Consider the following 24,978-nt stretch of genomic DNA (forward strand, 5'->3'; position numbering starts at 1 on the left):
TCACCAAGGCCACGTGCTCTGAACAGAATCTCATTTTTGTACCGGTTGGCCTGAACACAACGTCCAGCACTGGCACTGCCCAAGGTCTGTCCTGGTGTCACCTGGGCTGGTGTTAATTTTGTCACTCTGCTGGAAATTTTCAGGTGCTCTGGGAAGGTTTGGTCTTTGCAGAAGATGGGATTTCCAAAAGCAGAGTTCCCTGTGCCAGGATGGGTTTGCCTCCACTTCTGCTCAGTCACCACCAGCACATTTCATACCTTTTATATCTTTATTTATTTATTTGATTTCATGTGAAATAACCTGGTCAAGATTTGTCCCCACAAGCAGCAGGAGCCCAAGAGAAATAAGATCTTTTTTTTGTGAAGGAAAATGCATGACCTCATCCATCACGTAGGAAAAATCTGTGTGCAGGTGACCCTTCTCCACAAATACCAGGAACATTCACCTCTTTGAATAATTCATTTGTTTTTTATTCATGGAGGGTAAGTCAGCAATTCTTCAAAGCTCAGGCCAATACAATTTATAAAGCATAACATTTTTATAATAGCTGCAGGTTCCTTTTGGGGGATACATATCTTTAAGGGGGAAAACCCCCTCCTGTCAGGGAGTTGTGCAGAGCCAGAAGGTCACCCCTGAGCCTCCTTTTCCCCAGGCTGAGCCCCTTTCCCAGCTCCCTCAGCTGCTCTCAAACACAAAAACATCACGGGGGGGATCAGGGTTCCTTTTTCCCTAGGTAATCACAGGATTTTGGGAGAAGCTTGGTTTCCATCAATTCTTGGCTGTGAAGATGGGGAAGCCCTGGTTGCCCAGGGAAGCTGTGGCTGCCCCTGCATCCCTGGAAGTGTCCAAGGCCAGGCTGGACGGAGCTTGGAGCAACCTGGGATAGGGGAAGGTGTCCCTGCCCATGAACTTCAGAGCAGATGAAACCTAACTCCTTCCAACCCAAAATCATTCTGGCATTCTATGGTTCCTAATGCTTCCCATCATAAATCTGGACTCTTGGAAAACACCTGACTTCCAGGTTTCAGTATTCAGCATTCCCAACCTCTCAGCTCTGAGTTAAGGGCTAAAATTCTGATTTTATTTGGCACAGCAGCCGCTGGAAGTTCAGCGTTAGTGAGAATTTGGGCTGTGAATAGTTTACAGCATTGAGAGGTGTGGCGAGGGGAGAAATTGGGATTTCAGCTGAGCAGAGCTCTTTGTCAGGAGAGGGGATTGAGATGGCAGTGCTCTGGCACCAGACACCTGCCCCCAGAACCCGAGTTTAACACCGGGGGAAGGACACTTATCTCCCCAAACACACAGCAGCCACAAGTGCTGCTGCAGCATCCTCAGGGAAGAGGCAGGAAGGGGAATTAAAGCTGACACACAATTAGAACAGAGTTTGCAAGTGCTCCTGGAATCCTGGGGAAAGCAAATGGAAATCAGGCAGAAGCTATTTCTAGGCTGAATTTAGGGCTGAAAGAAGCAGAAATAGGCTTTTGCTGAGGACTAAACTCAAACCCTCCTAAGAATCCAAATTTAGTGTTTAAGGCTCCCAGTGCCTGTGTGCCAGCCTGGCTGCACGAGGGAAAGAAATACAGATATCATCAGGAGAGAGTGGCGGCGATTAGCCGGGGTAAAGCTGAGGAGCTGTGCCCGACTCCCAGCTCCGGGAATACCGGGAATCTTCCTGCAGCTGAGGGCAGGCTGAGGGGCTTGGGAAATGTTATCTCTGAGGAGGAGCCTGCCTTATCTCCTTCCCATCGCACTGGTGCAGGTGACAGCATCAGCCAGCAGGTGCTGAACTCATCCACGGCCGGGGGGCGGCGAGAGGGAAAAGGACCGCAGGGAAGCGGGAGCAGGAATTCTGCAGTCTCGGGCAGGCAGCAGTGGCGGTGATCCCAGGCCAGCATTCCCAGCCCCGCGGGGCCCTGCAGGCACACAAAGAGCGGCTGATCCCACCGGGAATGCGGCGGAGCCGGGAGCGTGCGGGGATGGGCTGCACCAGCCACATCCCAGTAGCAGGAACGGGGAGCAGCGAGGCCGGAGCCTCCTTCCCTGCTCCTCCTCTTCCTCCTCCTCCTCCTCCTCCTCGGGAGCACTCGAGGTCTCCCAGCCCCAGCACTGCCACGGCACCTCCCGCTCCTTCCAGATAATCAGACAAAACCAAACCGTGTCTGTTTTGGAATGCACAGCTCTACTCTCCTCCCAAAGGTTTTCAGCTCAAAGGATCTTTAGGTAAAGGAGTGGCTGCCCCATGTCCCTGTCAGGGGAATGTCACAGCTCCGAACGCCGTCCCTGCACGGGGTCAGCCCAGGACACGGCGAGGAACCTTCAACTGCCTTCCAAGAGGACTCTCCACCTCTGAGGGACATTTCTGTCATCACTCAAGCCTGTCACCCCCGGGAAGCCACCACAGCCTGTTTGTCACCGAGGTTCTGGTTCCAACCACCGCCCCCGGGACAGAGCCAGTGAGTTTCCAGCTAACGCTGCAACAAGGTCACTGCTTCCCAGCCAGCAGCCCAGGAAGATCCCTGCCTGCTCACCCTGGAAATGTGGGGGTTTAAATGCCCTTCACAGTGAACTCTGAGCTCTCACCCAGCCGTCCCCCTGGGAATGGCTTTGGAAAGGGGCTCTGGAAACCCACCTAGAAGAGCTTCTCGTAGCACTTGTCACAGTGGACAATGTCCCGGTGGATGAATATTTTATCCAGGAGCTCTCCCATCGCTTTGTGGCAAATTCCACACTGCCAAAGGGAAAACAAGGAGGTTGGGCAATGACCAAAACCCCACGTAGGAGCAGCAGAAGGGAGGGGACAGAGGTCTCTGCATAATTTTATTAAGGCGTGAGGATGCAACCTTTGAGGCTGCACTTTCCTGCAACAGCCAAATGTCCCTGCAGGCCTCTTCCTCCCACACTCCCCATCCCTCCTCCTCCCACTCTGCCCACATCCCCGCACACTTTCCTTGGAAACCCTGCAGGGTTTGAGGATTCAGCCACCTCCACTAGAGCACAAAGACCACAAAGCAGCAACTCTGCCCCAAGGACAGTGGGGCAAGGACATGAGGCTGTTCTGAGGGTGCTGCCAATAACAAAGAATTCTCCTTGTTCTAACATTTATTCAAGGACCTGAAAAACCTTCTGGGGACACCTGTGGCTGCCTGACTCTTTTTGTCCCAGTGTGAGGTAAGGATTTGGCACACCCCACGTATATCCCTCTGAAAGCCTGGGGATGGAATTTGCAGGAAGATCCCTGCTCCCAGCCCCACCATTCCCAGCAGCACAGGCACTGGAGCTCACCCTGAAGCAGTACTCGTGGCAGTGGATGTTCAGGTGCTCGATGATGATCTTGGGGCAGTCTCGGATCTCCCGGCTGCAGTAACTGCACAGGGGCTCACTGGACCTGGGAAGAACAGGGCACTGGGTTCCTCTGTGATGCTCTGCTTCCAGTCCCAGCCCTGCTGCCAGGGCTTTATCCCAGCCATCAGCACTGCTGTCCATGAGCAGCCTGCTCCCACACGTGGGACCGTGTGAGTGACAGAACAGGGGACTGTGCTGTCCCAGGGGTGCAGAGACCACAGCAGTGGGGCAGGACAGATCTCAGAATCCTAGAGTTGTGGAATCATGGAATGGTGTGGGTCGGAAGGGACTGTAAAGCTCATCCAGTCCCACCCTCTGCCACAACAGGGACACCTCCCACTGCCCCAGGCTGCTCCAAGCCCCGTCCAGCCTGGCCTTGGGCACTGCCAGGGATCCAGGGACAGCCCCAGCTGCTCTGGGCACCTGTGCCAGGGCCTGCCCACCCTGCCAGGGAATAATTCCTGCCCCATATCCCATCCATCCCTGCCCTCAGTTGGTAAGAAGACATTCCCTTTTGTCCTGTCACTCCAGGCCCTTGGAAATAATCCCTTTCCATTCTTCTTGCAGGCTCCCTTCAGGCACTGGACAGCCACAATTAGGTTACCACAAAGCTTCTCAGCTCCAGGCTGAACAATCCCAATTCTCTCAGCCTTTCCTCACAGGAGAGGTGTTCCATCCCCTCTGATCACCTTGTTGGCCTGCTCTGGTGTCTGACTTGGAGCCCACCTGGCTGTATTTCCATTTATTGTGCTGCTGTTCCACCAAACACACCCCAGTGTCCTCAAAAAGCAAACCCTTAAAATCATTTCTGATTGGGAATTGGATGAACCCCACCAGGCAGCCCTGCCCTGTCCTACCTGTGCAGGGGAGCACTGGACAGGTAACTGTGGTGGCTGTAGCTGCTTCTCTCCAGGTCACTCAAATCCACAAGGCTGCGGAACGAAGGAGGGAAATATCAGCTCTTGGCAGTGCTTTGTGGGAAGAGAACCTCGGATGGAATCATAACCCAATGATTTGGAATATCCTGGCTACCTGTTCCTTGGGGAGAAGGTCCTCGAAGTGCCTTCCCAGGACACAAAGAGGAACCTCTCAGTACCCCCAGAGGGGACTCTCCAGGCAAAACTCTGGCCTCACCAAATGTTTACATAATAAAAATAAAACCAATAAATAATCAATGTTTACATTTGGCCCCTACAAATAGCATTTCTCACTGCTACAGCTCCAAATCCTGCACTGTTATGCAGGGAAAGGCACAGAGCACATCCTGGGTCTCATCCCTCATCCAGCTGAGTGTTCCCTCTCTGCCTGAGGTTCCTGGATATTTGGTTTATCTTTGGCTGCTGACAGCAGCTTTGCTGAGCTCTGGGACCGGCTGGAGATTTACAGAGTGTCATCAGCTCCTGCAGGGATGTCAGCCCAGCGCTGAGGGAGGAAAATGCCCGCAGGGAGCACCAAACTGGTGTGAACTGGTGCCACATCACCGTGAGGATGATGTGCATGGGGCTCTTGTCACACTGGGGCTGGTCTGGAGCAGCTTCACCAGAGCAGAACACAAAGGACTGAAGATTTAAGCTTGAAAATGGTGCCACTTCATTTTTTTAAACTCATACAATGAAGTTTTTCCAGTGAGAGCCCTCAGCCTCCACATTCTCCTCTCGCACTCCAATCATTTGGTTCCAGGTGTCTCCCAGTGCCAAACCTGCAGCGTGGTGCTCCCATCCACCCCAGAGACACCAAGCCACTCCAGGAGGAGCTTCCCTGTCCCCTGGGAGCAGCGGGACACGGTTCTGCTGTCACCAGCACAGCGGGAGGAGAGCACAGAGCCCTCCCAACACCCGCCCGGGCCCGATCAGCTCCGGCTGCCCCATCCTGCTGGGTGACCGAGCACCTCTCCCTGCGCCGGGCTGACACACGGCGGGGACACCCGGCGGGGACACGGGAGGGGACACGGGGGGGGACACGGGGGGGGACACGGGAGGTGACACGGGAGGTGACACGGGAGGTGACACGGGAGGTGACACGGGAGGTGACACGGCTGTCCCACCCGGAGGTGACACGGGAGGTGACACGGCTGTCCCACCCGGAGGTGACACGGGAGGTGACACGGCTGTCCCACCCGGAGGTGACACGGGAGGGAACACGGGAGGGAACACGGCTGTCCCACCCGGAGGTGACACGGGAGGTGACTCGGCTGTCCCCATCGCTCCGTACCTGCCGTGGCGCGGCGAGGCTGCAAAGCCGCCCGTGTTCACATACTCCTTGACAAAGAGGATCCCTCTCCTGGGAAAACGGGAATCGTTTGCATGAGAAAAGAGCGGCTGGGGCTCGGCAGAGCCGGGCAGGGCCCGGGAGTGCCCCTGGACACGGAACACGTGCGGGAGAGGCTCGGAGCAGGATGCTGTTGTTCCCCAATAAATCTGCGTATTGTTGCTAAATAACAACTCCTCTAATTACCCCAGCAAAACAAATCGAGTTAATTGGAAAGAATGGGATGGATAATGTAACCCTTTCATCCAGTCAGGGGTTTGAGGGATAATTCTTTCCCAGCTCCCGTCAGGATTAGGCGCACAATGGGCACGGGGAGAGCTCCCAGCTCCCCCGCTCCACCGAGTCCTGTGGCACAGCGCTGCTCCCAGGGGCTGTTCCACCTCTGGACTATCTCCAGTGATTTCAGACAGTGTGTAAACTGCTGCTGGCTGCTTGGGGGATGGTTTTATACCCCCCTTGCATATTCCTGCCTCTTTCCAATCCCAGCTGCAGAATTTCATGCCCCATCCCTGCTCCAAGGGGAGCCCTGTGTCCCCCACCCTCTGCCTGCAGCTCTGACAGGAATTAATCAGCCTTTTCCATTTCCATGGTGCATTTCCACTGCTGCCTAAAAGCTGGGATTAATCCTCCCTTCTTACACTAAGCCCTGTCATGGCTAAGGAAAGAAACCTCTTTTTTTTTTTTTACTTAAACTGAGCCTGGGCTCATTCTACATCATGGAATCATTAATCTTGAAAAAGACCTTTAACATCATCATGGTGCCACCACCATGGTCACCACCACACCACATACCCAAGTGTCACATCCACACAGTTTCTGAACACTTCCACCACCAACCTCAATTCCCCTGGCCCATCCTGAGGCCGTTCCCTCTCCTCCTGTCCCTGTTCCCTGGGAGCAGAGCCCGACCCCACGGCTGTCCCCTCCTGGCAGGGACTTGTGCAGAGCCAGAAATTCCCCCTGAGCCTCCTTTCCTCCAGGCTGAGCCCCTTTCCCAGCTCCCTCAGGAATTCTCCACCCTCTTCCCAGCTCTGTTCCCTTCCCTGGACAGGCTCCAGCCCCTCAGGGTCTGCCTTGTCCAGAAGTGACCCCTGGATTCCAGGTGGGACCACCTCAGCAGTGCCCAGCACAGGGGGACAATCACTGCCCTGACCCTGCTGGCCACAGTGGGTGACACCAGGCAGGTGCCAAAGCTGGAATTCCTCACCAGGCAGGATGTCCCCATCCTGCAGTGAGGGCATTGTGCCCCCCTTGGTTGTTTACCCAGCAGTGCTGGAGTCAGGCTGGTACCCAGAGCTGTGGTGGGAGCTGCAGAGCCTCTCACTGGAGCTGGAGAGGAGCCTGTGGAGAGAGGGAAAATTCTGTGAGCCATGGCAGGATCCAAGCTGGCAGCCAGGAGAGGAGCGGCTGCCACTGCTGGGAGGGCAGATGGACAGCACAGCCCTTTGCCAGACCTTATCATGGACCAAACCAAATCCTTTCTCCTTCTACGTCTGCCACAGGACAGGATTGTTTCCCTGGAGAAGGGATTTGGGGAAATCTCACTTGTGGGGCCATGAGACAGAAGATTCAATGAGATCTTCCAGTGAGGATGGGCTGAGTGAGTGGGAGCCTGACTGGGAGCAGCCACGGGGAGAAATGGCACAGGAGGAATTGCAGGAGGTGGGAACATTCCCAAAGCCAGTGGAACTGTCCCCATGGAAAACAGCTCTGTCCATCTGCCCAGCAATGAGACCTGGAGTGAGGCTGACCTTTCCTGGAGCCAATCCAAGGATCTTGTGCCTCCCCTTCACCCCCAGAACTACTGTCTGTTACAGATCCAGCCCTCAGCCTTGCTCTGGTGGCTGCAAGGAGCATCAGACAGCACATGGGAGGGCTGGCACTGCCAGGAGGGACTGCAGGATAATGGAATTCCACACTGGACACCTCCTGCCCCTTCCACCAGCCTTGTCCTGGGAGCAGTTCTGTCATTTAACCGTTGACATTCTCAGGACAGGGACCCTCCCTCTGTTTTCCTGTAGCAAAGGCCATTCCTGGCCAACAACCAGCTCCCCATTCTCCTGTTTCTCTCTTCTGGCCTCCCACACAGTGAAAAATCTACAGGGATTTTTCTGGATGTATCCCAGATCCTCTGCTAGGCAGCTTCAGCTAGGAATGGTTTAAGAGCTGGTCTGTGCCTCTGGATCATGAATCCACTCCCTGGAAACCAATCCTCCCTCTCTCAGCTCTTTGGCTTTGCCTGCTGGCTCCTATTCCATAAATTTCTGGGAAGTTTCCCTCGGAGCCCTGGTGACTCCCCGTTTACCTGGTGCTGTTACAGTTTAAGCTGTCCATGTAGAACGGCACCCTGTGGCTTCTCTGGGACATGGACATGGTGGGATCCCTGGGAAGGGACTCGTGGCTGGGGAGAGGAAGTGGAACAGTCTCAAGCTCTGAGTTTGGGCAGCTGAGGGATCCTCACACGGGGTGGGAATCTGGGCTGGAATCTCCCTGCTGGGCACTGACCCCTCCCAGCCAACACCTGCTCACACCCAGGGAATCAGCACGTGGATCAGGACACCTGGATGGAAACGTGGCACTGGGAAGTTCCTTGGTTTGGGAATCTGGGATCCCAGCCCTGCACTCACCGTCCTGCAGGGGGGCTGAAGTCCCCGTGCCCCCTGGCACTGTCATACCAGCTGCTCCTGGGGCTGCTGCTCCCGGGAAAAGCGCTCCCTTTGGGATCAGGGCTGGGCCTGCTGAGGAGACACAAACCCTGAGCAGCAGGAATCTCTGCAGTCCCCACGCTGGGCTCACAGTCACTGCCAGGGCTCTGGCACCCAGGAAATGTGTGGATGTGAGGCTGTGGCTTGGTGGTGAGCATGTGACAGCACTGGATTGACAGCTGATGATCACAGAGGCCTTTCCCAGCCACGAGAACTCCATGATTCCATGAATCCATCATTTCCCCATGCTCTGCTCTCCCTGTGCCGGTTCTGTGCTCCACAGGGAGAGCAGGCTCCAAACCCAGCACCTGAGCAAACCCAAAGCATTCCCGAACGGATTGCCTGGAGAAGCTGTGGCTGCCCCATTCTTGGAAATGTCCAAGGCCAGGCTGGATGGGGCTTGGAGCAGCCTGGGATAGTGGAAGGTGTCCCATGCCAGCAGCTTTCCCTGTCTCTGCATCCCAAACCCTTCACCCCCAAACCCTCACCTCCTGGTGCTGAACATCTGGCTGTCCACGTAGCCTGGAATCCTGTGGCTGGGCACGGAGCCTCCGAAGGACTGGCGGTCCTGGAACAGGGACACGGGGGGCTGGGACTCCTGGGCACCAGGAACGCTCTCCTGGGAGCTGAACTCAGACCTGCTGAGGAATGAAAACCAGTGTGACCATAAATCCAAGGGGGGTCTTTGCTCTGAGCAGCTCACACGAGTGTCCAGGGTCTGCTGAGGGTGGATCCTGCCCCTGGGAGAACTGGGACACCACAGGTTAACAGAATCACAGGATGAGGGAATTCCAGAATCCCAGAGTGGTTTGGGTTGGGAGGGACCTCCAAGTTCATCCCAATTCCACCCCAGCCATGGGCAGGGACACCTCCCACTGTCCCAGGCTGCTCCAGCCCCAATGTCCAGCCTGGCCTTGGGCATTCCAGGGATCTGCTCTGGGCACCTGTGCCAGGGCCTGCCCACCCTCAGGGGAACAATTCCCTCCCAGTACTCCTGTGGTCAGTGCTGTTGGATTGGGCAAATTCCCTGGCTCCCTGCTTCAGCCAGGAGTGTTCCAAGGAGCGAAGGATGAGGCTGAGAGCCACTGGTGGCACCACCACAGGGATGTCCCCAGCGTACCTGGCTGGCCCCGGGGTGGGCTCGCTGTGCCTCCAGTCCCCCAGGCTCTCACGGGGGCTGTCTGTGCTGGCACTGGTTTGTCCCTCATAGTCCAGAGTGATCCTGGTGGGGAGGAAAGAGCTGTCAGGAGTTCCAGCACCTGCATGTGACCCTGCCCCACTGTGCAGGATCACTGTGACTGTCACAGCACCAGTGTCACGGTGCTTTAGCTTGGGAGAGATCTTAAAACTCATCTGGTGCCACCCCAGCCATGGCAGGGACACCTCCCACTGTCCCAGGCTGCTCCAAACCCCATCCAGCCTGGCCTTGGGCATTCCAGGGATCCAGGGGCTGCTCTGGGCACCTGTGCCAGGGCCTGCCCACCCTGCCAGGGAACAATTCCTGCCCAAAATCCCATCCATCCCTGCCCTCTGGCACTGGGAGCCATTCCCTGTGTCCTGTCCCTCCATCCCTTGTCCCCAGTCCCTCTCCAGCTCTCCTGGAGCCCCTTCAGGCCCTGGAAGGGGCTCTGAGCTCTCCCTGGATCCTTCTCCTCTCCAGGTGAGCCCCCCCAGCTCTCCCAGCCCAGCTCCAGAGGGGCTCCAGGCCTTGGAGCAGCTCTGTGGCTCCTCTGGGCTCTCTCCAGCAGCTCCACATCCTCTGCAACAATTCCTGTGCGAGATCCCTGCAGTGCTCTGCTCTTTCCAGGGTGAAAGGTGGCACTGGCAGAGTCTGTACTGGCTCCTGAATTCCCTAAGCCATGAAATGAGCATTTGGATGCCTTGGGACAGGCCAGGAAGGAGAGCTGGGGGTGTGTGAGGGGTGTCCTGGTGGCCCAGCTCCGTACCTGTCCCTGCATGGCTCAGACTCATTGCCATGTGGAATCTCTGGAGCTGGGACGCTGCTTCCTGCAGGAACAGAGCTCAACCTGCCAAGACAGGAGACCTTTATGTTCTGTGGAAGCACCCTGAGCACAGAATTCCTGTGGGATGGAGATGCAGCCCCTGGAGAATCTCCTGCCTCAAGGGGAAAAAATAAAAAAGTGCAATATCCCTTCATGGAAATGTTCCAGACAGAATCGTGGAATCACGGAATTGCTTAGGTTGGAAAAGCCCTTTAAGATCATCAAATGCAACCACCCAGCACTAACCCAAGTCCTCAAATAACCCAAAGGGATGTGAAAAAACCCAGATGGAAAATCCAGGCCTCTTAAGAAACAGGGCTGAAAGGAAGAATCCCAACCATGGCACCTTTAGTGCCTCCCCCAGAGCTCCCTGCACCAAATTCCCCACCAGGAAAAGCAGCCCCATTATTTCTCTTGCCTTCTTGCTGCGGTTTCCTCCCTCTGCAGGCAGGATGACATTCCCACATCCCTGTCCCTGCTGCCAGCAGTGTCCTGGGAGCACAGCTCAGACCTGGGGAGAGGAACGCTCTGGTCACCCCCTGACTCCAAGGTGCTCTCACTGACACACCTGGGAGGGAGCCCAGTTTCACCAAGAGCCTCAGCTCTTCCAATTTAGCTGGAAAATATGGACAAAAGAAAGGAAATCAGTCCATAAAGTCCTTCCATGTGTACACCCAGCCCTGAGTGGGGAAGTTCAAAACCAGACCATGAAGTCTAATGCCAAATTTTATTGCTCTCCCTTAATTTATCTCTTCCTAGAGACCCAAATTTAAAGTCTAGGAAGCAGCTCCAGCTGGACAGGGTTTGATGGCTCCAGCCAAGGAGGATATTTCCTCCCAGGTTTTCCTGTAAAAGCATGGTAAAAGGTTCATCCAGCAGAAGCAGCACTAGAATCAGGCACAAAAAGATCCCAGGTTGCACTAGGGGAGATTTAGGTTGGATATTGGGAAAATATTCTGCATGGAAAGGATTGTCAAGGCCTGGAAACGTTCAGGAAATGTGTGGATGTGGCACTTGGGGACATGAATTGGTGCTGAACATGGTGATGGTGCTGGCTGACGCTTGGATTTGATCCCAAAGGTCTTTTCCAGCTTCAACAATTCCTTGTTCTATGGAAAGGAGAACCTGGGGGGATATTTATCAGCAGGGGATGAGATGCCCAAGGAATGACCCTCATCCCACAGGAGAAGCTGGGGGAATATCCCAATCCTTACCTGGCCCTGCTGGGCTCAGGGGGATCCTTCAGCCTGGGGGGCTCAGGGGGGGTGTCATGGCCAGGAGCTCCTTGGCCCCTCTCACTGAGGCTGGGTGAGTCCAGGAACCTAAACCAGAGAGCCAGGAGTGGGAAAATCCATGCTGGGATGGGCAGACACCCATTCCCTGGAGAGGAGCAGGAGCCAGTTTGGCCAGAGCCGTTCCAAACATCCCAAATCACCAGTCCCAAACCTCCCAGTCCCCCCAGTGCTCACCTTGTCTCATCCCAGTAGGGCTGGTGGTGGGATGGGCCCTCAGGATTGGTGGAGCTGCTCCTCTCCTCATAGCCCAGGACAGACCTGGAAAGCAACACCCACCACATCCCTAAAAAGGGGATCCTGGCACTGCTCTGCTTTTCTCCAGGACTCTCCATGTCCCTGGATCCAGCTGCTTCCAGCCCCGTGCTGCTGCTGCAGCATCCCTGGATTATCAGGGAATGAAAAGGGACTGACTGAACCCCACGGAGAACACAAGAGGAGGAAAAACCTGTCTGGTCTCAAAGGAGATGGAGAGGGATACAACACAAAGCTCTTGGTTTATTTCAGTTTCAGTTGTCTCCATCCTTGGGATAAAAGCAGGGTGAGGAGCCTCTTTCTGTGCCTGCCCATTCAGGTTTCCCTTAATCCTCAGGATTCTTCCTGCACCCATTAAATTCACCCTACTCTTACCTTTTAAAGGAATATTCTGTGTCCTCGATGTGCACAGGGGTTCTCTCAGTGGGATGAAAAGGGACATCAGACTGCAAGGGTGACCTGGCAAAAAAAACCCAGGGAATTTAGAGCTTCCAAAAGTTTCCAGGGGATCTGTATGGAACAGCAACGCTGCACTTTGTATCAGCCCAGGAAACAGGAAAGAATTGTCTAAGAGAACTGATTTTCCCTCAGAAAAACCCATTTTCCATCCTAACCAAGAGAGGAGAGGCTGGTGGGGGAACTGGGGAAGTTACTGGGATTCAATTCCCACACATCTCCATACAGGAATTTCCTGTCCTGGCCCAGGATGGAGCACCTGGACAAAGCACAACATTGGAGAAGACATTCCCACATCCCCAGCAGCAGCTCCAGGCTGTGGCACCCTCCTCACCTCAGCTCAGGGGGCTGAATTCATTTCCTAGGATCGAGGAATCATGGAATGGTTTGGGTTGGAAGGACCTTAAAGCCCATCCAGTGCCACCCCTGCCATGGGCAGGGACACCTTCCACTGTCCCAGGCTGCTCTGAGTCCCAGTGTCCAACCTGGCCCTGAAATCTGCTCACCTCAAGGCCTTTGTTGTGCCAAGACATGGAAATGAATCCCAGAATAATGGACAAGGGAGGGAAGCAGCTCCAGGGAGCTCAGTGCTGCCAACAGCAGCAATTCCCCCCTGACCCCGCACCTCTGGCAATGTCAGGGGACCAAAGGCTCAAACCGTGTGGGATGGAGGCACTAAAGGCAGGGCTGAAGCTGCTGGATCTGCTCCCAGAGCTCCTGAGGCTGGAAAACTCCTCTGGGATCATCAAATCCAAGCTGTGCCCGATGCCCACCTTGTCCCCAGCCCAGAGCTCTGGGTGCCACCTCCAGCCCCTCCTTGGACACCTCCAGGGATGAACTCCAACCCTCCCTGGGCAGCCCCTGCCAAGGCCTGGGAACCCTTTCCATGGGGAAATTCCTCCTGAATTCTGCTCCGCTGGGATGAAGTTGTGTAAGAGTGAACGGAAAGATGCCATTCCTGCTGTTTACCCACGCAGGATTTTCCTTTCCCAGCTGCTTTGTTGCCCAGTTTGGATCCTAATCCCAGCTCTACTCTGGACAAGTTGTTTATTCCCAGCCCCAGCCCCCGTGCAGGGTCACACCTGGTGTCACCCAGGGAGGGCTCGGATGGACGGAGCAGCTTCTCCGGAGCATCCCCAGCTCTGTCCCAGCAACCAGAGCTGCACCTGTGAGAGAAGGGGGTTGGTCCCACAGGAAGCTCAGCAAGAGGAGAACACCAAGGAGGAAGAACATCCACCACGAGGTTTTCCTGGCTCTGGTGGAACGGCTTCTCCTCCCTCCTGCTTAGCTCTGGGAATTTCCTGAAGGGCTGAGCCCCAAATCCAACCCGCTCGTCCTCGTGTGAGGAAAGCAGCTGGAAGATCCCAGGCCTTTGGAGTGGCTGGGTCAGACCCACAGGGCAGTCCCAGGTCAGGAGAAAAACCCCCAGCCCTAAAATGAAGGAGAAAAGGGGAATTTTCTACTTACTCTGGCGGGTAAAACCCATTATTGGCTTCTGTGTGCTCAGGAAATCTGGAAAAGAGAGACACAACTTGAGCCACGTCCTGCAGTCACTTTCCCTATGCACTTCACAGGGGAGAGAGCAGTTGTACAAAGCCCAGATGGAATCTGCTTTTCCACCAGTAAATATCCATTCCAAGATTCCAGCCAGCTCCAGAACAGGGTTTTGTGGATTGTGCAGTGCCCAGGAATCCCACAGTGGCTCTACCTTCCATTCGTGGCTCTGGGGGTTCCTTCATCCCATGGGAACCTCTCAGGCTTTTCCTTCAGAGCTTTGTCACTAGGAAAAGGAAAATTCCAGTGAAAATGGGACCTGTCAGCATTTGTAAGGTATCACCCTGGAGAAATGTGCAGATATTTATTTGGGGAACACAATGGGGTTCAATGTCTCCATCAGGATGGGCAGGGCTGCATTCCCCAGCCCGCTGGGCCAGGCTGCAGGTCACAGATCACGGAACCATGGACCAGCACCAGCAGCCAGCGGCCACCAAGGAGTTTTTCCCTTAGTCCAGAGGCCCCAAGCCCATTTTGGATCAGAGCCATGCTCTGGGACACGAGAAGCTGGGCAGGAAATGCCCACAGTGCTGCTCTGCCACGGCATCCCCCTTTCTCCAGGCTTCAGGAATGCTCCAAACCTGCAGAATTCCAGGCTGCACCCTCCACTCCTCCACCCTTGGAGGTGGGACAGTGCTGGGGAAGGGCAGGGGAGGCAAAGGGAGCAGCAAAATCCAAAACGCAGGGAGGAGAATCCCAGAGGAGAGAGGGAAGAGAGGAGATCTCTGGCAGGCTGCAGCTTTGCCAGCAGATGCTGCTCTTGGAGTGCAGCCCAGGGCTGGCAGGGAGCTGCTGTTCCCCAGAAAATCCTTGGTCCAGCAGCATCCCCTGCCCATTCCTTACCCATCCCCACGCTGGGACACCGTTCCCAAGGAGAATTTCCCATCCAGGGCCTGTCTGTGCTCACCATTCCTGCAGGGAAAACAGCAGGAGCGTGAGGGAGGGAGATGAGGAGCCACAGGAGCTGCACAGAGCGGTGCTGCAAGGGAGCTGTGAACGGGGCAGGAAGAGGGGAGGAAAAATCAAAGGGAAAACCATCAGCTGAGCCGATGGAAAGGGCTGCAGGTTTGGATTCACATTCCCAGCACAGAGCTGGGAAATGCTCAAACTGTGGGAAGCCCTTGGCTTCCATCTGAGAACATTTCCTCCTGGATGGTTTTGCCCCTTGCCCGGAATTCCCTGTGTGGAGTTTGCTGTTGTGTGCTGCTCCTGGAGGATTTTGTGTCTCCAGGGGATGTCCCCAGGCAGGGCTGGATTCCCCATCCTGCCCTCAGGGATCCTGAGGCTGCTGCAGGGCTCCACACCCACCTGGTTTCAGCAGAAGTGGAGATTTTCCCCGAGGTGTCACTCAGGGATGGGGATGTTTGGCTCCTGCTGCCTGGTTTGGGGCTGCAAGGGAGGAAAAAGGACAAAATTGTCATTCCTGGTCAAAGCAGCTCCAACTGCAGCAAATCTGCCCTGCACCGGCGTGTTCCTGATGGGAATGAAGAAAATGGGAATGAATCATCCCCCCTCTCAATCCACTCCCTGGCAAAGTCATCTTCTCAGGAGCGAGTTTTAAATTCAAAGCACTGATTTTGCCAGGAATTTCCAGTTTCTGCAGTGACACACCAGTAAAAGCAGCAGGACAAGGGCAGCTGTCCTTTTTGAGCTGTTTTTTGCGCTGTTTGCAGCGAGAACTATTCCACCTTTTCCATACTCCAGGCATGGATTCAGTCAAAAACACCAGAAGACAACTGGAAATTATTCCCTGACTCCTGTTTGGCAAGAGAGGGTTCAGCTGGAAGGGCTTGGAGCACCCTGGGGTAGTGGAAGGTGGGACTGGATGGGCTTTAAGGTCCTTCCAACCCAAACCATCCCAGGATTCTGCCTTTGGCATTTTTTCCTTTTGGGTTTCGAGCCCTTGTGTCGGGATATTGTCAGACACAGATTTCAGCCATAAAATCTTTATGGAGAGATCTGCATCCAGGAAAGGTTCCCATGGAAAGGTGGATTTGGTTCCTCCCCTTTCCCAGAGCGGTGCCCACAGAGGTCTCTGACCTTCAGCCCAAGCTGTCCCACCCACCCTGGCTCTGCTGGAATTCTCACCTGGAGGGAGACGCTGCTGCTGCCGCCTTTGGCTCATCCCAGGAAGATCCAGGGCTGCTTTTTCTCAGCCCATTAGCACTGACAAAAAAAAACCCCACAAAAACAATTATAAATTAATATAAACAAATATAATATTTTTAAATTATCTATATTTCAGTAAATATTTAAATTTTTATCTTCTGTTATTTATTAATTTATATAATAATAAATAATATAATATATACAACATATAACAATATGTAATAATTTATTGTTGCTATAATTCATATTTTATTACTTTAATTATTACTATTATTAATAGTGTATTTGTATTATTGATGTAATAATATTATTGTATTTATGTTTATTATTTTATTATTTATATATCGAATATATATAAACATAGACCAATAAACATAAATAAAATAACTAAAAATAAAGTAATTTAAAATAAATAATTAAAACAAAATAATTAGAAATAAATAACAAAAATAAAATTATTAAAAATCAAATAATTAGAAATGAAATAATCAGAAATAATTAGAAATAAAATAATCAAAAATAAATAACAAAAATAAATAACAAAAATAAAACTAAAATAAAATAAAACTAAAGTAAAATAAAATAAATTAAAATAAAATAAATTAAAATAAAATAAATTAAAATAAAATAAATTAAAATAAAATAAATTAAAATAAAATAAATTAAAATAAAATAAATTAAAATAAAATAAATTAAAATAAAATAAATTAAAATAAAATAAATTAAAATAAAATAAATTAAAATAAAATAAATTAAAATAAAATAAATTAAAATAAATTTAAATACAATAATAAATTTAAATAATAAAACATTAACCCAGGTGTCTTTTAGGAGCTTCTCCCACGAGAGCACAAATGCTGTTTTGTGCCCAGAGCTCCTGTGTTGCTGCCTGAGCAGTGTCCCTGTGCTCTGTGGCTCTGCTGTCACTCACATCTGCCTTTCTGCTGGAATACTCGGATTTAGTGACCGATTTTATCCCGTTTATCCCAGCGGGAGCTGTTTCCATCCCCAGGGTTTCCCCTGCTCTGCAAACCCTGCAGGCCTGGCTGTGTTTGTGCAGCTGATAAATGCATTTATCCCAGGCTGGAATATCCCACCTGCTGCTGTCCAGAGCAAAGCTGGATGGAGCCGGCACCGTCGGGCTCCTCCTCTGCTGTCCTTCCTCCTCTTCTATCTCGATCCTTTCCACAGGGAGAGAGAGACACGTGCCACATCATCTCCTCTGTTCCTGCAGCTCTCCAGGCAGTTTATCCCTGTTTTCCCTGTTTCCTGAGCAGGCTGTTCCTGCTGTTCCTGCTGAGCATCCCAAGGGGCAGAATGCAGCCAGGTCAGCGGGACTTTTCCAAGCAGCATCAGCCGAGTTTTTGGATTCCAGAGGGAGCCCTGGGCACCTTTCCCTGTGTCCTGTCTGTGGAGAATTCTCCTGGAGCCCTGGGCACCTTTCCCTGTGCCCTGTCTGTGGAGAATTCTCCTGGAGCCCTGGGCACCTTTCCCTGTGCCCTGTCTGTGGAGAATTCTCCTGGAGCCCTGGGCACCTTTCCCTGTGCCCTGTCTGTGGAGAATTCTCCTGGCTGGCTGGAGCAGCTTCCCAGCAAACAGGAGAGCTGGGACTCAATCTCCCCAGTTTCAGTTTGCCCAGAACCCAAAGCACCCTCAGGATTGCATTCCCAGCATTTCCAACACCGCTTCTCCCCAAAAACAGCCAGCGGGATCCAACCCCCAGCATTCCTTTTCCAAGGAATTGTTCCTGCTCTGCTGTGAAACTCCCGGGATCTGCTGTCCCAGCCTGGCACTCGCAGCCAGCCCCAGCAGGGCTCCCCAGCACCCACCTCTTGGCAAACAGGGCTGGGAACTCCTGAGTTGGGCTCCTGCGGAGGGAGGATTAAGGGGCAGTTAAAGGACTGGAGGGAAAGGCACTCCCTGGGCAGGGGCAGAGCCCCCAGGACCCCACCCCAGGTCCTGTCACCCCTCTGGGCAGAGCTGGCCCCGACCAGGGCGGGCACAGCTGGGCAAGCTCCCAGTGAAATAATCCAACAAAACCTCGGAGAGCAGCGGGAGGACTGAGGCTGAAAATGGGACTCTTGATCCCCTTAGGGAATTAGGGACTCCCATGGTTTTCTGGAAATTTCATCCCTCTCGAGAGGGAATACTTGGAGGATCTCCCAGTTCTGCAGAAACCTGCAGATCCCATGGAATGATTTGGGCTGGAATGGATCTTAAAGATTTTCCAGCCTCACCCCCTGCCATGGCAGGGACACCTCCCACTGTCCCAGGTGCTCCAGCCCCAATGTCCAACCTGGCCTTGGACATTCCAGGGATCCAGGGGCAGCCCCAGCTGCTCTGTGCACCTGTGCCAGGGCCTGCCCACCCTGCCAGGGAACAATTCCTGCCCAATCTCCCATCCATCCCTGCCCTCTGGCAGTGGGAGCCATTCCCTGTGTCCTGTCCCTCCATCCCTTATCCCCAGTCCCTCTCCAGCTCTTCTGGAGCCCCTTTAGGCTCTGGGAGGGGCTCTGAGCTCTCCCTGGATCCTTCTCCTCTCCAGGTGAGCCCCCCCAGCTCTCTCCTCGCAGGGAAGGAGCTCCAGCCCTCGCAGCACCTTTGTGGCCTGTCCTTGGCTGCTGTGTAGGGGAGGTTCCCTTCACCTCCAGCCCCCCTGCCCTGGCTGCTGCCCCATTCCCACCTCTGGAACTCACCCGTTGCTCTTCTTGGCGGCGGACAGGACGTAGGCGCGCTCCCGGCCGGCCGAGCGCCGCAGGACGCTGTTGGCAGCCTCTGTCCTGGAGGGGAGGGAGGCAGGAAGGGAAGGGGTCACATCCTGCTCCTCCTGGCACTCCTGACTGGCTGGAGCCTTGGATGAGTGAGGAATAACCCACTGGAGACTGGGGCTAACCCTGGCAGGGCTCCTGCTCTCTGGGGAGCTGATTTCATGGAATCATGGAATGGCTCAGGTTGGAAAACACCTTTAAAACCATCCGGGCCGAGCATCAACCAGCACGACCACCCTGGTCACCACCGAGCCACGTCCTCAAGTGCCACAGGGTTTCCAGACACTTCCAGGGATGGGAGGGATGGGGACTCCACCACTGGAGCAGCTGTGCCAGGGCTGGACAATCCCTCTCAGAGCTGAACTGCTGCACTATTGGATTCCATGGACAGAAGAATGGGATGTGGCTCTGTGGCTGACACCTCCACGGAGCATCCCACGGGAGAAGGGATCACTCCCAGGGATCCAGGACCTGCCCACCCTGCCAGGGAACAATTCCTGCCCAGTATCCCATCCAGCCCTGCCCTCTGGCCATTCCACCCCTCATCCAAAGCCCCTCTCCAGCTCTTGAGTAGTTGGATCCCAGGGGACAGTGACCAAGTTTCCCTTTGTCCAGCTCTTGTGGTTGAGGAAAAGAGTCCTCAAACTCCATCAAAGGCTGCAGCCAGAGAGACCAGACCTGTTCCCATCCCTGTCCTGTGCCCCTGGATCCCTGGAAGTGTCCCAGGCCAGGCTGGGCAGGGCTTGGAGCAGCCTGTGACAGCGGGGGGTGTCCCTGCCCATGGGACATGAGGAGCTTTGAGGTCTCTTCCACCCAAACCATTCCGGGATGATTCTCTGAGCCTATTCCTGCCCGGAGAAGGACAGCCCTGCTGGGAGAGCAGGGGGAGCTGGGTTCCCTGCTGGCTGTGTGTGCACATTCCCGTTTCCCGGGGCATTCCGCGGGTTCCCTGCCCGCTGCCGGGTTAATTGGGCTGCGCTGTCAGGCCGCATCTCGTCAGGCGCTGAATCCCGCTCTGTCGGGAGCGCGGTGGCCCGTGCTTCCTGGAGAAACCCTGGCTCCCCTCGGATCTCACCCAGCCCTGCTCCATGTCCACATCCAGCACCCCTCCAGGATGGAGCAGAGCTCGTCACTGTCCCTGCAGCCACCTCCAGGCCTCACCTCTTCTTGTGCTCGTCCGGGGAGAAAGGCGCGTCCTCCTCGTCCGCATCCATGGATTTCTGCCTGACGTTGTACGGAGCTCTGGGATGGGGAGGGAAGGGAGAGCCAGGTCAGGGAATCGCTGCTGTGCCTGGGGCAGGGGCAGCAGCAGCCAGAGGTGAATCCAAGGGATCGGTTCAGACCCTGGAAGACGCCTGTATTTCCCACAGGGGTGCACGTTTCCCTGTAGGAGTTTTCCCTTAGTCCAGAGGCCCCAAGCCCATTTTGGATCAGAGTCACGAGAAGCTGGGCAGGAAATGCCCACAGTGCTGCTCTGCCACGGGCATCCCCCTTTCTCCAGGCTCCAGGAATGCTCCAAACCTGCAGAATTCCAGGCTGCTCCCTCCACTCCTTCCTGCTGCTAAAATCCCCTCACACCAAGGTCAGTGCCAGCTCAAGGGGCTCCTCCTGGCCCACCGAGACCTGGGAACTATCACCTGAAACTGGAGCCTTCTGACTGTTGAGAACATTGTTTATTTTCTTTGTTATTTTCCTTTTTGATTGTTTAAAATATTGTTCATTTTCCCTGTTCATTTTTCTTTTTTTAAAGAAGAAAGGGTGAGATGTCACCCTGAAAACCAAACCTTCTGATAATGTTTTCATAGTTTTAGTTCCTTTCCCATGAAAGTCCTATAAACATAAGTTGTTAATCACATTCCTTCTAAGAAACATCTTTTGATGGATGCTCCACATGAGCAGTGTGATTGGGAAGGTGGTAACTTAATTATCCAACCCCTGGTCATTGTTGAGAATCTATAAATACTGGAGTCAAAAAAATAAAGTTACTTCTTTTCGTGTCACACCACTGAGACTTGTTGGGGTGAATCATTCCGTGTCCTTTAGCGACAGGGAACCCCTGGAATTCCCAGTGGAAGCTCCCAGGGTGTTCCCAGGGCTCGCCCTGAGCAGGGACAGCAGGAGCTGCGCCCTTTGCACACTCACAGTTTCTTGTAGTCCTCCGTGGTCATCCTGTAGCCCGAGGGGGAGCGGCTCTGGCCCTTCAGGGCAGTGCTGGGGGGACACAAACCACACCTGGGAATGTGACCTTCCCTTCCCTTCCCTTCCCTTCCCTTCCCTTCCCTTCCCTTCCCTTCCCTTCCCTTCCCTTCCCTTCCCTTCCCTTCCCTTCCCTTCCCTTCCCTTCCCTTCCCTTCCCTTCGCAGCTCTGCAGGAAGGGGGAAACCAGCATCACCCCAGATCTGACCTGCGAGAATCAAACGTGAGCGCCTCGCACAAGACAGGTTAAAAAACCCTCCAAAAATCCCATCAAAACCAAACATTCCAGCCTTCATCTTCCCCCCTGCTCCAAACCAGTTCCCAAATGAGCCCCAAGCCCGTGAACTCTCCGAACTCTCCCAGAGCCAGCTGTGCTGAGGAAAATGGGGAGTTTGTCACCCGCTCTTTTCCCGTGTCTGTGAAATGCACAGCCAGATTTTCCAGCGTTTTGCAGGGATTTGGGAGAGCTCTGGAAACCCACGAGCACCAGCAGAGCAAGGGGATGGCTGGAAATGAGAGTTGAAAATCTCCTTTTCATGAAGGGGGAGAAGGCAGGGGGACACTCTCGTACTTTTTCTGTGCTTGGCTGGAAGGTGAAGAACCCGGCACGGACGAGCTCTTGTCGATGGTCCTGGTGAAAACCCCCCTGGGGAGGGAAGGGACACCTTGAGTTTTTGGCTGGAAAATGTTTGGAGCCAAGCTCAAAGCAGCAGGACTGGCTGGAATATTGGTTAAATATCGGCTGGGATGGTCCCAGCTCGCAGAACCCAGGAGGGAACATTTTCATTGAACATTTTCATTGAACATTTCCATTCCCTCATTTTGTGTTTTTGCTCCAGTTCTCCTCCCCCTGCAGCCCAGGTTGTTCCCATTCCAAACCCACCTGATGAGGTATCCAGGCTGGGCCTTGGGGACAGAGCACCTGTGCAAAGGACAGACAGCAGGGAGTTAAAAACACGGGGAAACAACAGCAGCAGCACCAAAACCTTCGGGATTGAAGGGAAAATCCTCGTGGATGTCAAAGCAAAACTCCAGCTAAGCAGGACTGAGGGATCCCACAGCTGGAGTGAGCCTGGAGGGATGTTTTAAAATTAATTATCATCAGAACAAGCTCTAGAAAGGATTTTTTTAATAGGGAAAGTGAAATTTAGAGTGAGCCAATTAATATTAGCAATAATAATAATAATAATAATAATAATAATAATAATAGCAATAACAATAATAATAAAATCAGTAAAATATTTTAATTATTTAAATATTAAATTAAATTATATACTTATTTGTATATAATATATAAATATTATAAAAAGTTAACTTCTATAAATATATGTGATACATAGCTATACTAAATATGAATGATTTAATTTATTTTCATTTTATATGTAATATATATTATATAAATACATTTTTATATATATTTATTTATTTTAATAAAAATATATTTTTATTTATTTTAGATTTTTAAATTTTAATTTAATTAATTTAAAATATTTTTAATTTATATTTTATAGAAAAATATATTTATCAATCAATTGATTTAATTAATATTAAAGCACAGTCCGGCTCCTCCTCTGCTGTCCTTCCTCCTATCTCAATCTTTCCTATAAATATATATTTATCAATAAATTTCCTATAAATATGTATTCATCAATCAATTTATTTAATGTTTTAAATTTAAGATATAGAAGTACATAAAGGTAATTAGGAGTTTAAGGTATAAGAAGCAGCTTTGTGTGTCATTGGTTCAGAATGCACTGCGGGGGAGATGTGTAAAGCAAAATAATTAGTTATTGGTGTGAAAGTTGAAACATTCTTTTGTAGCATTAGTTTATTGGTTTAATAACCTTTAAAGAACCTTGTGACCCAGAGTCTTGTGAGACTGACTAAGAACATCTGGTGAATGAGGTGAGGATGAACTCATTCTTTCACCAGACCACAAAAGAAGAATAAATCACATTTTGAAACTTCTCCCAGCGGTCCCATCTCTCATAAAACCCCGATTCCCTGGGGCTCTGAAGCCCTGGGGAACTGAGGGGCTGCTCCAGCACAGCGCTGATGTCCCCCCCCAGCCCCAGGGCCTCGGAGGATCCGTTCCTGCAAAGGAAAACCATCCCTCCGTCCCTCTGCACCTCTGGGGAACCAACCCAGCCCCTCCCCAAGGCGAGGGGGGCACAGGGAGAGCCTCCCCACCCCAGGAACAGCAGGGAAGGAGAGGGATGGGCCCCGGGAATTACCTGTCCTGCTGGGGAGCAGCAGATTTGGGGGCTGTGGATCCACCACCAGCCTGTCCAGACCTGAGGGAACAGGAAACACAAAAAAGGGCTCAGCTGGTTGCTGGACATGGCCATGACAGGTTTGGAGAGAGCAGGAAGAGAAGAGGGATTTGGGATTGGGTTTGTTCCCCAGGAAAGAGGAGCTGGAGCAGGCTGGTGTTCCCTGGCACTGTGAGACATCCAGGGAAATGTTTGGTCTCCTGCCCCTTCCATCCTAAACTCCCTCCATCCAGTGCCTAAACCCCCTCCATCCAGTGCCTAAACCCCCTCCATCCAGTGCCTAAACCCCCTCCATCCAGTGCCTAAACTCCCTCCATCCAGTGCCTAAACCCCCTCCATCCAGTGCCTAAACTCCCTCCATCCAGTGCCTAAACTCCCTCCATCCTGCCCTGAGTTTGTCACTCTGAGATGCTGAAGCTCAGTCTGGCTTCACAAAACTCCAGAGCTGTCCTGAGGCTCCCAATCCATCCATGCTGCAGAATTCCAGCTCCAGCTGGAATTGTCTGAGCTTCTCCCCACCCTGCCCTCATCAGGAACAAAGAGGAGCAGCAATTCCTTTGGCAGTGCCACTGCCTGGCACCACGGGGACCCCAGAACTTGTCCCAGCACATCCTGTGCAGCTGGAGGTGTCCGGAGAACCCAGAGCTCCGGGAGCACAGGGTGGGATCAGTGATCCCGATGGGATCCTCCTCCAGCTCAGGGAGTGCTGGTGAGGGAAGGGGAAGGGGAAGGAAATGTTCTTACAGGGGGCTGCTCTTCTCCTCGTCCGAGTCGGAGTTGTGGTGCTGGATCCAGCTCTTGTCCCCCCGCAGGGTGGTGCGAACCTTCATCTGCCGGATGATCCTGCGGCGATCCTCGTCCGAGGGCGGGATCAGCCCTCCTGGGGGAACAGGAGAGGGAGGGAAGGACTCCCAGCATCCCGGGAAGATGGGATCCATCCCTCTCTGTCAGATCCCAGTGGCTCCGATGGAAGCTGGAGACCATCCAGAGCTCGGGATCTGCATCCTGCTGGATCACAGGGTCATGCAGAGCTCCCACTCCTGTCCCAGCAGAGACACCCCAGCAGCTCCAGCTGGCCAGAGGAGACTGAGGAAAACCGGGAGAGGAAGGAATTACCTTTGGCAACACCCAGGGACATCATGGTCACGGCAGCACCTTCCCCTTCAGCCAAAAACCCCTGGAAGAAATGGAAAAGGGAATAAGCAAAACAGCAATTGTGCCATGAAAGCAATTCCAGGCTATTTAACATGGAAAAGGGAGCTGGAACCTTGTTTGGATGTCAATGTCCTGGAGCTCTGGGGCAGAGCCCAGCCCAGCACACTCCGTGGGGTCCCTGCCTCGGCTCTTTCCGTGCCCTGGAGTTTGAAAGCGGCTCCAGCACCACAAACTCCTCTCCCATCCCTGTCAGGGAGTGATCCCATGGATCACAGCTGATCCCATGGATCACAGTTGATCCCATGGATCACAGCTGATCCCATGGATCACAGCTGATCCCATGGATCACAGCTGGACGAGGGAGCACCTCCAGCTGTGCCCAAGGCTGTGGCCCTGAGGGGGTGACCTGTCCCTGTCCACCCATCCCTTCCCCGGGGGGTGCAGGCACAGCCACACCAACTCCTCCCCCAGAAATTCTTCCGGTGCCTGAAATCAGCAGCCCCTCAGTCGGGAAGGATCCTGCTTTCCATGGAAAGCACTCACCCAGCTCTGATTACCCCACAGGAGGTGAAACACTTGCTGTTCTTCCCAAGCCCATGGGA

At 53.2% G+C, this 24,978-nt stretch overlaps 1 protein-coding gene across 1 annotated transcript in view; it reads right to left on the reverse strand.

Moving 5' to 3' along the window:
* Positions 1-263: 263 nt before the first annotated feature.
* The window catches only part of ZNF185 (zinc finger protein 185 with LIM domain), a 30,230-nt gene continuing 5,515 nt past the window's right edge, over positions 264-24,978 (reverse strand). The window contains exons 2-32 of the mRNA XM_058848090.1: positions 24,338-24,398; positions 23,966-24,101; positions 23,183-23,242; positions 21,832-21,870; positions 21,520-21,594; positions 20,895-20,963; positions 19,914-19,994; positions 18,681-18,764; positions 17,814-17,852; positions 17,082-17,165; positions 15,964-16,041; positions 15,184-15,264; positions 14,719-14,787; positions 14,030-14,101; positions 13,789-13,833; positions 13,404-13,487; positions 12,241-12,324; positions 11,788-11,871; positions 11,533-11,640; positions 10,737-10,829; positions 10,262-10,342; positions 9,436-9,537; positions 8,804-8,956; positions 8,238-8,345; positions 7,916-8,011; positions 6,874-6,951; positions 5,554-5,622; positions 4,200-4,274; positions 3,283-3,385; positions 2,630-2,728; positions 264-1,913 (exon numbers count right to left, since the gene is read on the reverse strand). Coding sequence (XP_058704073.1) covers positions 2,630-2,728; positions 3,283-3,385; positions 4,200-4,274; positions 5,554-5,622; positions 6,874-6,951; positions 7,916-8,011; positions 8,238-8,345; positions 8,804-8,956; positions 9,436-9,537; positions 10,262-10,342; positions 10,737-10,829; positions 11,533-11,640; positions 11,788-11,871; positions 12,241-12,324; positions 13,404-13,487; positions 13,789-13,833; positions 14,030-14,101; positions 14,719-14,787; positions 15,184-15,264; positions 15,964-16,041; positions 17,082-17,165; positions 17,814-17,852; positions 18,681-18,764; positions 19,914-19,994; positions 20,895-20,963; positions 21,520-21,594; positions 21,832-21,870; positions 23,183-23,242; positions 23,966-24,101; positions 24,338-24,362 — 2,454 coding nt within the window. The 5' untranslated portion in view covers positions 24,363-24,398 and the 3' untranslated portion in view covers positions 264-1,913. The remainder of the gene's footprint in view (positions 1,914-2,629; positions 2,729-3,282; positions 3,386-4,199; positions 4,275-5,553; positions 5,623-6,873; positions 6,952-7,915; positions 8,012-8,237; positions 8,346-8,803; positions 8,957-9,435; positions 9,538-10,261; positions 10,343-10,736; positions 10,830-11,532; positions 11,641-11,787; positions 11,872-12,240; positions 12,325-13,403; positions 13,488-13,788; positions 13,834-14,029; positions 14,102-14,718; positions 14,788-15,183; positions 15,265-15,963; positions 16,042-17,081; positions 17,166-17,813; positions 17,853-18,680; positions 18,765-19,913; positions 19,995-20,894; positions 20,964-21,519; positions 21,595-21,831; positions 21,871-23,182; positions 23,243-23,965; positions 24,102-24,337; positions 24,399-24,978) is intronic.

Source organism: Poecile atricapillus, chromosome 12 (genome assembly GCF_030490865.1).
Source record: "Poecile atricapillus isolate bPoeAtr1 chromosome 12, bPoeAtr1.hap1, whole genome shotgun sequence".
NCBI classification, from domain to species: Eukaryota; Metazoa; Chordata; class Aves; order Passeriformes; family Paridae; genus Poecile; species Poecile atricapillus.